Source organism: Olea europaea, chromosome 22 (genome assembly GCF_002742605.1).
Source record: "Olea europaea var. sylvestris chromosome 22, O_europaea_v1, whole genome shotgun sequence".
NCBI classification, from domain to species: domain Eukaryota; kingdom Viridiplantae; phylum Streptophyta; class Magnoliopsida; order Lamiales; family Oleaceae; genus Olea; species Olea europaea.
This window is the reverse complement of record NC_036258.1, coordinates 238,805-253,311: the sequence shown is the minus strand read 5'-3', so window position 1 is coordinate 253,311 and position 14,507 is coordinate 238,805. Positions and strand designations below refer to the sequence as shown.

General features: G+C 31.3%; 2 protein-coding genes and 1 long non-coding RNA gene across 3 annotated transcripts; all 3 read left to right on the top strand.

Annotated features, from left to right (window-relative positions):
- The first annotated feature begins 3,796 nt into the window (after window positions 1–3,796).
- LOC111371264 lies at window positions 3,797–5,128 on the top strand. The gene is made up of 3 exons (XR_002698546.1): window positions 3,797–4,032; window positions 4,117–4,346; window positions 4,515–5,128. It is a non-coding gene; the product is annotated as an uncharacterized LOC111371264 (long non-coding RNA).
- A 98-nt stretch (window positions 5,129–5,226) lies between these two features.
- Window positions 5,227–6,641, top strand: LOC111371263 (alanine--glyoxylate aminotransferase 2 homolog 2, mitochondrial-like). Its single transcript, XM_022993155.1, has 5 exons — window positions 5,227–5,516; window positions 5,774–5,997; window positions 6,224–6,337; window positions 6,427–6,512; window positions 6,597–6,641. Exons 1-4 carry the CDS (start codon window positions 5,425–5,427, stop codon window positions 6,432–6,434), a joined length of 438 nt encoding a protein of 145 aa, XP_022848923.1. The 5' UTR covers window positions 5,227–5,424; the 3' UTR covers window positions 6,435–6,512; window positions 6,597–6,641.
- Window positions 6,642–11,352: 4,711 nt separating this feature from the next.
- LOC111371262 (protein LURP-one-related 7-like) lies at window positions 11,353–12,773 on the top strand. Its single transcript, XM_022993154.1, has 3 exons — window positions 11,353–11,725; window positions 12,228–12,440; window positions 12,557–12,773. Exons 1-3 carry the CDS (start codon window positions 11,477–11,479, stop codon window positions 12,701–12,703), a joined length of 609 nt encoding a protein of 202 aa, XP_022848922.1. The 5' UTR covers window positions 11,353–11,476; the 3' UTR covers window positions 12,704–12,773.
- Window positions 12,774–14,507: the final 1,734 nt, after the last annotated feature.

The window sequence follows — 14,507 nt, the reverse complement described above, 5'->3', positions numbered from 1 at the left end:
ATATATCATTTTAACTTCATTCACTAATATTTATTTTCATAAATTCCTTTAAACCTTTTTTTATATATTTTTAGAGTCTATGTTTAACTAAGATTCTAATAATAGTAAAATACTATCTTCATACAAATTGCAATACTTGGAGATTGATCGCAATTGTGTTCTTTGTGAACATATAGCAGAAACGATTCAGCACATTTTCTTTAAGTGTTCTTTCACTTCGTCCTTATGGGGGAAGATCAGATAGTGGCTTGGCATTAGAAAATCTATGTCCACATTGTTAGTGTGTTGAAGTGAATAAAGAAAGAGACTTGTGGGACATCATGGCTTAACAAGGCCAATAGGATTGCTCTCGCAAGTAGAAAGATCATTAGAGACCTTAGCCCATGCTTGGATTGTATTGTGAAATGAATCAAGACACGTGTATATAAAGTTATGTTATCTTTGCATCCGCATGTCTTGATTCATCTTGAGTCCTTAGTGCAGGATCATTGAATTCGTTGTACATTTGTTTCTTTTTGTTTGCCCGAGTATGCTTGGTGTAATTGTATGGAACATTTATTTGTGTTTACCCAGTATGCTCGATACTTGTACATGAAATTTTAAATTTATCAATGAAAAAGTACCATCTTCATCTAAAATCATAAACCCCCATCATTAAATATCCTCTTCAACAAGAGAAAAAAAAAAGAACACATTATTAGAGTTATAATTCTTTCATGATATAAAATATTGAATATTATTTTTTTATTTTTTTTAAGTATTGGTTTGACAAATAAAAATGCACTAGAAATTTCAAAATAAGTTTTCATACTTGTCCAAATATTCTTACATTACAAAAGAAAATAAACTTAAAATTATCAGCCAAAACACAAACAACAAAAATTATGAGCTTATAAGAAAAATAAAATAAAATAATAACATATGATTTGAGGAATGATTTGTTTTGTTTTTTGAGCAATATACTCTTGATAGAATCCTATTAATTCAAGAAAAGAGATTTGCTATCCTTATAACTAAACGTTAAAGTACTAACACGACAATATAGAAAATAAAAAGTAGAAATCAGATTAAATGTTGATAGTGATTGGATGGATATAATGACTTTTTAAATTTTTGAAATTGTATTAGGAATGCATTCACAGTGGGATGAATATATAAATGGAAATTCACATAAATATCACTAAAATGAAAAATGCACAAAAAATTCTCATTTGCACCAATTTCTTCCAAAAATATCACTTTTTGATGCAAAATGTCCATTTTACCCTTTGTGACACTTGATTTGAATACAATTAATAGTGTGATGTGATGATTTTTCTATATATTTTAAACATTTAAGATATGATTATTATATTGTGTAATATGAATTTTTGTTAATAAAAGAGATGAAAAGTTAAAAAAATACATAAATACGTATGAATGCAAACCCTACCTTCTTCTTCACTATCTTCATTCCATCATCAAAAAAGGAAAGTTATTGATCAATCTCAAATGTGAGCTACTAGAATTTATTTTTATTTTCATCTCATAGTTTACTGCTTTAAATATTTAATACAATATGGTCATATTTAATCGAACTTTTTGAATCTCTTATGCATTAATGTATTTTATTTTTTATGTATTTTTTTAGGAAAGAATACCTGCATCCTCTAGAAAATGTAAATGATTCGATATTTAATGAAGTATTGAGTTATTTCTTATTTATTTATAGGAAGATATTGTGATGTTGTAGTTGAGAATTGATTATCACTATTAATGTTTTCAATAGTTTTTTCACAAAGAACCAAATACACGATTTTCAGGCTTCTTCGAAATTTACGGCTATTCAACTGTTCAGTAGTGTCGTCGAAATCTTCGGGTTAGACATTTGAATTGTCGAACTCGACATTTACTAACTATCGAGATAGATAATTTAACTTCCGATTTCGACACTTGAAAACTGTTAAACCCTTTATTTTCCTTTCTTCTATTATATGGATCTAAATATTCGAAAACTCAAATTTGATGGTATTAAATGTCGACATATAGAATGTTCAAAATTCTCACTTTTACAATCCTAATATTTTAGGTATGAGTTATCACTTGAGATTCATTGTGTCGCATAGAGAAAAATTTGTTCAACCCCCAATGAAATACAATTTATTAAACAATCGCTCGATTTCATTGTTGACATTGTATGTTTAATGTTCCCCTATCGCATTGTACATTATCAAGTTATATTATCGTTTTGTTGTCGTTATCGTTTGCGGCCATTATTGCTCCTTATGTTGTCATTTATTGAACTTTACTAATATTGAAAATAATTCAACCACACCATTCAGAAACTGCTACCACAATCTACTAAAAAATCTATTTTTAATCTCCACCAAACACCTTGTTTGTAAGTTGTAAATAGTGAATTCAATTAATGCATAAATGATAAACATCACTAATATTAAATCGTACTATTGGAGGAGGACAATTATAAAATTGGATTGAATTACTTACTACAATATTAGAAGTGGAGTGATTTCTGTACTTTAAAAAAAATCAGCAATTTATCATTTTCATTATCCTTATTCATTTTTATCATGCTTATAACCTATTGTTTTGCTGGAGCGTACATATCTTGCATAAAATGTATTTTCAACATACAGTGTTCTCCAATACATTCTCAACTTACATTACTATCACAGCTTGACAGTTCATCTGCCATTTTCGACAGATTGTTTCTATCATTCTCGACACTTGTTCCGAAGTAGACAAAAAAAAAACTACATGCAAGAGACATAAATGACATGTTTATGTTGAAGTTTTGGTAAAGACATTACCAAATTTATCCCTAAAAAGATAGACTATACATAACTTATTACACAACTATATTTTATTACTGCCCACATCGTTCGTTGTCGACATTTAAAACTTGTCCCTCGCTTTCGTCATCAGAATATGAATCTTAAATCATGACTACCATTTGATTATAAAGTTTCATTTTATAGTTATCGGTAATCAATGATCATGAGTACTTTTTTATATTAAATGTAGCACTTGTCGGAAGAACATATCATTTACTATTAGGGAACATTGAAATGTGTACAATGTAAATAGACGACAGAGAAAATAATGAATGATAAAATAATAAATTCCCATATCACAAAGATAACAATATTCACCCTACATCCAGTAACACACAACATATGAGGTTGATCAAATTCAAAGTGTCTCAAATGATAATGCACCAAAAACATTAATTTTCGATATTAGAGATACACCATTATATGAGAATTTGGATAACCCATTATTCCATGTTGACACTTGATAAATAAATAATTAATTAAGCAAAGTTAGATGTAGGCATTAGTTTGTAGAAATATTAATATGGGCATAGTAGTTTATTAGACAATATATTTCATTATTTGTCGACAGTTCAACTATCGATCACGACAAATTGTATGAATAATTTTCGACAGTTCATCACAAATGAGTAAAGTACACTGAAAATTTCAACGTAACAAATATTCGGATACACACCGTTATATATGTGTGCATGTGTGTTATCATGTGAATCCTGATAGAAATTAGAGATCATAAATATAGTTGACGCATAAGCATAAATAGTTACAAAATTAACAAATTCAATTGATACCATTGAATTTCACTTAGAAGCACACGATGTTTAAGTGACGATAACAACAAACTAAAATATTTGTGCGCATCACTAATAAAAACTGTAAAACATTTTAAAGTAAAAAGCTACACAAAATACTATCACAATACGTTTTCATTATGAATAAACACATTCAAAAGCAGCATCATGTCATTAACTACAAACAACAGTTATGTTAGGATTTCACACTTACCTCGGGCTGTAATCCAATCACCATTCTCGATTTTGGCTAATTCTGTTGGAGAAGATGAAACCATTCTTCCCAAAATACCCCTCTTCGACTATACTCCTCTGCCTTACACCGGTCTTGTCCCTCCGCCGATGAAATCATCAAGAAATGAAAAGCTTTCCTTAGCCCCTCCATCTTCCATTTTTACGATGACCCAGTAAAATTTTCTTTATTGGGCTTGAATTGTTTTATTTTTATTTGATGGTGTGGTGGTAAAAAATGTGTTATTGTTTTTTTGCAGTTATATTTGATTGATGGGAAAATGCAGTATTTGTTTGATGAAAAGGTAGGAGATATTTGGACGCTTTTGGAGGAATAGCCACTGTGTGTTGTGGGCACTGCCATACTGTAGTAGTGGATGCAATTGTTAACTAAACAAAACGCCTTTAGCATTCAGCCATTTTGTACCTAAGTCATGCTATTGTGGATTTTCCTGATGCTCTTGCATCAAATCTCTCCGGGGATCTCAAGGTTCATTCATTTATTAAATTGTTTCTTGATAACCTTTTTGTAGCATCAGATGTATTTGTAATTTATCTTAATTGATTGGGTTGGGTTTATTTTGTTAGGTTTTTTTCTTTACAAATTCTAGGACGAAGGCTAATGAGCTAGCTTTGTTGATGGCACGGTTGTACACAGGTTGTCACGATGTTATTTCAATTAGGAACATATATCATGGCAATGCAGCAAGGACAATGGAAGCCACGGCCCAAAGTAGCTACAAATTTAATGTCGTTCATATCTCTCCTACATAGGAATCTGTTTCAGTGTTGTTATAAGTCGGAGACTTTATGGTGCCTATACTGAAGGAGTGTTCAGGTTGTACTATGTGCACTTAGTACAGATCATCCACATGATATGGTTACAACATAAATGATATAACAACTTTATAATAATCAATAAGTTTTGACAAACTAGTTGTGGATTTCTTGTCTTTATGACAATGTATGTTCTTATGCGAATTGGACTACTGAGAGTTGCATATTGCGGCTTCTGGACGAAAAAAAAAGCCCTAACACAGGAATTATTATTTAGAAAGTTGGATGATAATCATAATTTAGAAAAATTATTATTTTCAGAAACCAAGATTTGGCTTCTTACTTTCTTCTTATGAAAGACTTTTTGAGTGTTGTAATTGGAAATTGTTTCTATTTGTATTTGATTCCATTTTTATCCTCTGTTAACGATAGACTGGAGTTCACTGTGCTCAAAACCTTGACCAGTATAGAGGCATCTTTGGTTCAGATGGATTGAAGCATTCTTTCAAAAATGCATTTTGCATAGTATTATGATGGTAGAATTTGTGGTTAAAAATTAAGAAAAACTTTTGGATTTAAGTGTAATATTATTTTATTGAAATATGTTTGGTTGAAATGGGTTCAAATCATCACCATTGAAAAATGTATTTTGATGGATTTATGGGGCTCAAACAAGGGCAAATTATGAGCAGTATTCTTGACAGAGAGTGGGTGGAATTATGGAGTTGGCCTAGGATATTTGCTAGCTGTCTATAGCACCATTAGAAAGGCTGGAGGACTTCGTATAGCTGATGAGGTCCAATCAGGTTTTGCTCGCATTGGAAGCCATTTTTGGGGGTTTGAGCCCCATGGGATTATGTCTGATATTGATACGATGGCAAAGGTAGTTTCCTCTTGCTTGTCTATTGTTTGCCGGATTTTCTTTGAGATCTTTTGATGTGAACTTTTAGATCATTGTCCAAAACCCCTGCACAGATGTCGTTCCAGTAAAATTCTATATGATGCCGTGAACGTGATATTGTTTTTTTGGAAAATAAGTTCGGTCATAGGACTGTTATTTGTTTTCCCTATAAAATTTTGTAGAAATGAACCATGCTTTGTGTTGCACATAATATATCTTCTTCTGCTATGGTCTTTAAGGCATCAGAAATGGAATTCCCCTTGGCGCTGTGGTTACCCTCCAGAGATTGCAAAGGTCTTGACTCGCCGCAGTTATTTCAATACCTTTGGTGGTAATCCTGTATATGCTTCTGTTGGGCATGCTGTTTTTAAAGTAATAGAAAAAGAAAACCTTCAGCATAATGCATTCGTTGTGGGATTGCTCCTGAAGCAATGTCTAAATTCCCTGAAGGAGAAATACGAGAGTAAGTCTTCTTTCCTAATGTTGTAAATGCTTATGGAATTTTTTGCAGTTCGTATTACTCCAAGGGGTATCCTGGACACTGGATGCAAAGGAACTAGTTAATCGTAGTTACTATGGTTTCAATTTTATGTTATGTACTTGGAAGACAACAAGAGCTGAAATGTGTTAATCTTTTATTTAATTTTCCTCAGATAATTAGTTCTTGATTATTTGTATGGTTTGTGCAGTTATTGGAGATGTGAGGAGAAGAGGTCTGATGCTCGGGGTGGAACTTGTAACAGATCGTCAGCTAAAAATTCCTGCTAAGGCTGAGACTCTGCATGTTATGGACCAGATGAAAGGTGCCATTATTGTGTCTATTCGAATCACAGTGTTCCTCATTCATCAATTTCTTCTGCAATTTGACAGATAAACTTGCTCTTGTTTTCAGAAATGTGAGTACTGATAGAAAATGGGGCTTTTTCTGGAATGTATTCAGGATCAGTCCTCTCCTATACTTCACCAAGGACGATGCTGGTTAGTTTTCAATGCCTTCAGATTCTTCCAATTATGTTCCTTGTTTTGATAATTGATGACATCGCTCTATTAACCTTCCTATAGATGGACTACAAGATGTCAAAGATGTGTAAAAAAAAAAAAAAAAAAGACAGTGAAGTAAAAGAAGATGGGTACCAATGACCAGCATGTATAGGAAATTGTAAAGGTTTGTCATTGGAATTAAGTTTTGCCATTGGGCTACGGTATGAGACATCACGTCGTTGTCTCTCCATTGTTATCCTATTCACCGTGAATTTACTTTAATTAATATAAGCCTTTTTTTTGTTAGTAATGGATTGTGTTTTTTCAATAATGTAAGCATCACACGTGTGCATTTTCCTTATTTTGGTGGAAAACCAATTCTCACCGTTTTTGGTGAGAATTGGTTTTCCACCTTTTTTTTTTTTTTTTTGGTGGCAATGGGAACAAATTTTAAGAATAATTGTAAAAGAGGATATCCCTTAAATTGATAATTTTCATGTAAAACAAAGCTAAACGAACATCAAAATATAGATAATTTTGGGATTTTTTTTGTTCTTTTTTTTTTTTGCAATGGAAAAAAATTATAGGAACAATTGTAGAAGTGAATATCCCTTAAATTGACAATTTTCATGAAAAACAAAGTCAAATTACCATCAAAAGACACTTTTATTTTAACATTTTTCAAATGAAAAATTATACTAATCAAATATCATTAATTGGGAATTCCCACCAAAACAAATTCTAAACAATTCAATTCCCTTCAATTCGTTTTCTTTCCACCCAAATTCCATCTTTACAATTAAACGGGCCCATAATTCAACATGTCAATGGACATTTTGCAATCTATCCCTGTCTTGGTACCATCATTGTGAGAAGAACACTTTCACCCTATCATTACTCAATATCAATTATAGGATACCATGGGCCTTTCTTGTGCATTCAACTTGGGTAATTCATTTGTATTTGATTTTTATTTTTGCTCTGTGTTTCATTTATGATGTAAAAGTTGCAATAATCTTGATTGTGGATTTTTACTTTGTTTAGTGAGAGTGATGTAGAATATAAATGCCTAAAGAATTTTGCCCAAAAAAAAAAAAGTACATATTTTATCGACATTTTCTCCTTTTCCTCTCTCTCTTCCCGATCAAATTGGTGTCGCCATTGATCTCAATACGAATTTTTTTGTTTCTTTTAGTCAGTGTCTATAGAAAGATGCATATTGCTGCTGTAATCTCTATTATCGAAGCAAAAGAAAGGGCAACTATTATCAAATCAGCAATGTCACATCCGATTCAATCAAAAAGGTTATAGCACCATGCCTTTCTATACAATAGAAAAGGATCTTATGATCCAACCGATCTTGCAAATCTCAAATCTTTCTATGAAGAGCAGGTCTTATATATCTCATAAATCGGACATTCATTTAAAGTGCATTTCCCATTTTTTTGCACAGCTGGATTATGGAAATCCATGACAAGTGACCAGAATGGCTTGTAATAACTGTTAGATGTTGGTTAGAAAATTTCCTTGGTAATTTGTGTGGGATAATTTCCATTGTTTTCCCTATCATCATGAATGAGTTCCGTGGATATTTTAGAGAATTCTTCACTGAAATTGTGGAATATCTGGTGTCTAGCCTTGTGTGAATTTCGGTGATAAAGCACTCTGAATTTTGAAGCTGGGACTTCAAGAGTTAGATTAGACCAAAGAATTTATGCAGAACATACAATTACACACACAAAAACTTTAATGGTCCTTAGATTTTGTAATTTGTAGTTTATGTTGTATGTCAAGCATTGATTAACAAAATGTTATATGTTGCTAGACTTGGCCCATGTTTGGCTAACTTTATCACATACATACATACTATTTACTTATTCATCATTTATTTCTGTCTATTTATAATTTAAACTATTTATAAACACTTCCTAAACATGCTTAAGTGGCTATGAAGTTATGACTCAATAAGGATGATGATAAGAATGTTAGACACAATATTTTCTCATCTTAATTATTGTATTCGTGTGATTATTTGATACAAAAATGTACTCATTATACTTATACTTTGATTTGTGTTGCATTTTGGTAGAAAATGTGAAATTTAGAAGAAAATAACGAAAAAGGATCAAAATGGAAGAAAATGAAAGTTCAGGGACCAAATTGCAAATAATCTAGAGATAAGACGGGCGATGGAATGATGATTTGAGAATGCTAGGAGTCCATTGGGTGCAATTAGAAATGAAAATAACTTAAATATTACCATAATATTTTCACAAATCAAATTCCGACCGTATAAAGATTTTCCAAATTTTCATCCAGAGCTTGAAGTCCATGTTTGACCTAGTAAACGTCAGAATTTGGAAAAAGTCATTTCTACCAAAATTGTAGCCTTTTGTGTTAGCTTTCCAGTGCATTTTAAATTGACTTAATTGGATATCGAGAGAGAAAGTTATGGTCAAAATACTGAAAATAATCGTACAGAATATTCTAATCGAAAATTTAGTTTCCTTATTCGATTCAACCTCTTTTAGAAGCAACTTAGCACACGATTTTAAGCCCTAGACTGGAGAATATGATTATTCTTCATCTCCTATCACTTTTCTTTGATTTTTGGCTCAAGAAATCTATAGAGAACTAAACTTATTGGTGAAGCCACGAAGGAACTTGGTTAGATTTGAGAATTTTCATGTCTTTTCTTGCTTAAATGTGTTTTTTCATTTTTAAACAATTTTAAATTTAGATTTCTTATTCTTATGAACATGTTTTGAGGTTGGTTTAATTTGTATTAAATTTTCATGGATTTAATCACGTTTTTTCATCGAATAATTGAAGTACTTATTGAATTTCAATCTTAAATCTCTTATTGGTGTGATTTTTTTATCATTATATGCTTGATGTATATATATCACTCTTGGATCTGATTTCAATGGATTATTGTGAAATTTTTTTATGAAAGAAATCTAGGTTTGGGGAATTATTGTGGAATTGAATAAGTTTGAAGGTTAATTTTTCCAATTAAAGTGTTGAGATGAAAACATTTAATTCAGTATTTTGATGCAAAAATTGACATTGATTGAACCAATCTAATTGAGGGAATTCCGACGATTCACTATTTCATATGTTAATATTAAACTTTTACTTCAATTTATTCCAATTGACAAATTATTTTCACACAAATCGCGACAAAAATTCTAAACTTTTGATCCTTTAATAATTTTCCATCTTCCTGTAGATACGACATTTTAAAGCTGTACTACAATTACCGCGTTAATCTTTGGGCGTAGTCAGATGACATAAATATTGTCTAATCCATGTCTATAACAGTAAATGTCTCAAAATAGATTACTAGGTTGACTTAACTTCTAATCAAAATCGCGTGTTTATCCTAATACTTTTAGACGTCCTATTGGACTCTCTACTAACTTGGTTAAACTGGAAACATCATCCTTACCACATGACCAATTTGAAAACCAAATCAATTCATTATGCCACTTACAATAGTGCAATAAGAATCTTGAAGCTAAATTTTGAAGTCCAATTAGAGATTGTGACTACACGAAGATGCTCGGCTTTCATCTACCATTATGATTATGATCCATGAATGGGAAATAGTATAGAAGTTCACTTTAGACTTGTCTAAGCTTTGCTTAAATACATTCAAAGCATTTCGTTATTTTTCTTAACAAAAACATTAATAAAGTCGACTTTCAATGGCCATACACAAAGTTAGCTTTGTATCAAAATCATATATGAATTCATAATTTTGTGTTCTATTCATACATGGATTAACTTTCGTCAGTCAAAACTAATTGAATATTGTACATTGCAAATAGAATGTTTATGTGATAGACACTTGACAAGTTAATTGAATAAATTGTACATAAATTTTACTTCATGTTTCATAAGTTACATGAGTTATACCCCTATATCAAAACAAAACAATATATGAAATCAACTTTAAATCAAAGTTAAAAAAGTTGGCATGTATCCTACAAAAATAATATTATTCAACACCAACCTAATTGATCGCACTTAATAGGTTCAATATGAATAGTATTATTCATATAATGCCATCTAAACTAAAAAAAATCCACATGTACATAATTATTGCACATAATGGTGTCCATAATATAATGTAGCAATCATCCGATTGTTGATGTGCAAGTGTGAGATTTGAATTAAAGGTTGGATCTAGTGCCACGTGTAATTATGGACACCATTATATAGACAATTATATATATGTATCACTTTCCTACTAAACTAATAGGAAATTGTGTACACATCGTATTACACCCCTTTCAGGTGAAGGGGGTCCACACATAATAAAATATTTATGGGTCATCTTCTATGTGAGAGGAGTGTAATGCATTGTGTATATCTTCTGCTGTGAGATGTACATATAGCATTTTCCAAACTAATATTTGACCCCAATAAAGTTAACTAGTATTACTCGTTTTTAAATCAGTTAACTCACGAATTTCATTGTGTTCATGATGTGTACATATATCATTTTCCAAACTAATATTTGACCCAATAAAGTTAACTAGTATTACTCATTTTTAAATCAGTTGACTCACGAATTTCATTGCGTTTCCTTAGCCCGTTTGTTCCACATTTTTTCAACAAAAATGCATTTTAAACATCACATCATGAGTCCTACCTTAAAGTGTTGAAGTCAAAAATTATAGACTGATTTGATGAAAAAAATGTATTATTTTCTCAAATAATGTGCACCAAACGGGGCATAATCATAATTGTCGTCGTATACTTTTATAGTTACAGTCTTACAGACGAAGTCAATACACGTGCCGCCACCAAATAACACGCTTTCTTCCATTTCGGGCCCCAATACTTTGTCGGAATTTATCATCCCCTCTCTCCTTCATCTTCATTCCTCTACATCTTTATTCATGTTTTCCCATAATTTTTTACATATTAACCATTGTTAACTGAATTATTTTATGGAAGAAAACTCCATAGCCTCCGATCAGAATCAATTCCAGGCCAATTTCCAAATCCCATTCGATTATTTTGCATCCAAGAAACACAAGGCAATTGAGAGCGGTTGTGTTCTAGGTTTCACTGATTCATTCGGTAATTTTGTGTACGGAGTCCAGCATTTATCCCACAAATCAAAAGATCATCCACACTGCATAAAGCTTTTTCTCGATGCATCTGGCGATACCCTCTTCTCCATACACCGAGTAAATGTCAGTTATCTGTCCTTGATCAATTTTGGGTTTCATGAATGCCAAGGAAATGTAATTGCTAGAATTAAGTAAAGATAATCGATTCATCGAGTAGGGAAATAATGACTGATTTTTACTGTGGATCTTGTAGTGTAAAAAATTCTTGTTAAAATTTTTAACCTGGTCCTGACATGATTAGTAATTATGGTGTACGTATGTATAAAGGTCTAACCCAAAAGAAAGGGGATAATTCGAAGCATGTGTTATGAAGGGGCCTGGGGGCCGTTTGTCTGAGCTTCTGCTTTTGCTTCTACTACTTGTTCAAGCATGTACAAGAGCACATTCGTAGTTCAAGTAGCAGCATTAGGCCTTTTAAAGCACTACCAAACAGTCCCTAAATGAGATAATTTATACTAATCAAGAGCATTTGTAGCTTGTTTAATGGTGTTCGTGTGTGAAAATGATCCCTTTACTCTCTAGATTTCTGAAAATATTGTGCATTTTCTTTCATTGAGTCTTGTAGAAGGGTTCATGGCAATGTTTTAGGGGAAAAGAGAGCAGAGACGAGGAGTTGATATTCAAAGTAGAGAGGACAGTAGATGAATTTACAAGAACTGAGTTTGAAATATCACTTAGTGGTGAAAATAATGAAGTCTCAAAGACTGAGCTCAAGATGAAAGGTTCCCCTTTCAAGAGATCCTGCACCATTTACAAAGGGGATTCCATAGTTGCCGAGGTACTATTTGCAAATCTTAACTCTTTCAAACTATACTTAGTCGTGAGAACAATCAATTATCAGCAAATGTTTGGGATTTTGGTTTATTTAAAAACTGTGTTTCCATTTTGATGCAGACTAGCCTAATGCATAAGCTGGGGATCAAGAAAATGTTTGTTCCAAGGAGCAGATTTCGAGTCACTATATTTCCTGGATGTACCGATCACAGTTTAGCTCTAGCTCTTCTTGTAATATTTTTTGATGGGAGAAAACTTTGGATGTGAATGAGTAACACATATTTGTATCCTATTCCACGCTTTTCATTTATAACAAATAACAATCCATTTTAATTGATTTGCTTCATTCGTTTATATGATTATGCTTTAAAAGTTTACCGTTCATATCCTCATAGGGTTTGAGATGTTTGATCCGATGTTTCAGCATATATGGTACCCCATTTAAGTCCCATTTTTTGAGAATAAAATTTTTAAAAAATGATTATTATTATTATTTTTTAAGAACATGTGGTTCAAAAGTGGGAAAAAAAATTTGAATTTACTGGCAAAATTATTTTATTAGAAAAATGTGTAATTAAAGATAAGTTTGAAAAAAAAATGATTTTTGAAATATGAAACTCAAATAGGGACATTGTGTGGAGGTTAACTAAATCCTCTCGATCTTTGCTCTCAATCAAAATCGATCCATCAACTTAACCTTGTTGATCATTAATATTACTTAAAAATTTTAATTGTCACTAAAACTACTATCGTGCTTGCAAAAACATTGCGAGGATAATTATATTATCACCTCAATTTTTATTTCATACATTGCATTTTAATTTCAATTAAGTCCTCGATCTTTGATCGTTGTAACAATTATTTAAAAAAAAAAAATTTCAATCGAATTCTTATTTTTAGCCTTCTATCAATTAATACTTTTCATCTTTGATGATGATTTGTATCAAAATATTTTGTTTTCATGCTTTGAAGTGAAGGAATTTTTTTTATTTATATTTTAAAATATGATGAAAAATAAATTATTTTATGCTATTTAATGGACTTTTGGACATAAAATTATTATCAAATAAAAAATATGTTAACTAATAAAAATTTTAAGGATGAGAATGGTATGAAAAATTGTTAGGGATATAAGTGAAAATAAGTAAAAAAAATAAGATTTTTAGTGTAATTAAAATATGGTGCAAGAAATAAAAATTGTAATGTGAATATTCTAACTAGTAAATAAGTTCTTGAAAAAATAAATAAATATGAAACACGAAAATCTTGAAAAGGTCAGCTCTACAAGCAAGGGCAAGAGTTAAATGTTTGAGTGGCCACTAAACTTTTCACCATGTCACAACTTACTCACCGAACTTTATGAAGTGTCCCATTGGCCACTGAATTTTGATCCGTCCTACTCTATCACTCATCGGATAGAATCCGCTAGTAAACTTATACAATGAAATTTTACTACCAATTAAGCTACTTATACAATAAAATGCTCAAAAAATGACTAACTGTATATTACACCTTGATCATTTGCAACTAATAGTTGTTCAGATACACCTGGGGATAATGGAGTTGAGAAACAATCCAATCCTTCATACGTGTACTAGATGGCTTTATGAAGCATGAAAGAGATGAGCTATTAATCGTTGCAACATATGGTTTGCACATCCAAAATTCTCTTATCTTATAAATCAGAGATGATTCCACAACAAATCTTTAATGAGTTGCTTCGTTACCTTGCATGCAATATAGAATGATACTTAGATTTCAATCTTCTTACGATCTCTTTTATAAGAAGAAATTATGAGAGTTATCCCGCGCCTCTTAGCTGGTCAATTCTATTGCTACCAATCGAGGGACAATAAGAGAAACCTGAAGAGTCTATTCGAGGATATGACATACTTTAAGAAACTTCTCCTTCAATAAAATAAAGATAACTATAAGTTAGTATACTTGAGTGAATTAATATTATCATATATTCACTTCAGCAACAACACATTACAGTTTAATGCAAACCAAGCATAAATAAGCAAGGAATTTGCCACTTTAATGTTTAAAAAACTAATGTTTGTTGTAGAAA

Bases quoted from the DNA above. Each gene is read 5' to 3' on its own strand.
- LOC111371263 (XM_022993155.1), top strand. From the start codon at position 5,425: ATGAGGTCCAATCAGGTTTTGCTCGCATTGGAAGCCATTTTTGGGGGT. The intron at 5,517-5,773 runs GTAGTTTCCTCT...ATGGTCTTTAAG, and splicing joins ATATTGATACGATGGCAAAG to GCATCAGAAATGGAATTCCC. The intron at 5,998-6,223 runs GTAAGTCTTCTT...TGGTTTGTGCAG, and splicing joins CCTGAAGGAGAAATACGAGA to TTATTGGAGATGTGAGGAGA.
- LOC111371262 (XM_022993154.1), top strand. From the start codon at position 11,477: ATGGAAGAAAACTCCATAGCCTCCGATCAGAATCAATTCCAGGCCAAT. The intron at 11,726-12,227 runs GTCAGTTATCTG...TGAGTCTTGTAG, and splicing joins TCTCCATACACCGAGTAAAT to AAGGGTTCATGGCAATGTTT. The intron at 12,441-12,556 runs GTACTATTTGCA...ATTTTGATGCAG, and splicing joins GGGATTCCATAGTTGCCGAG to ACTAGCCTAATGCATAAGCT.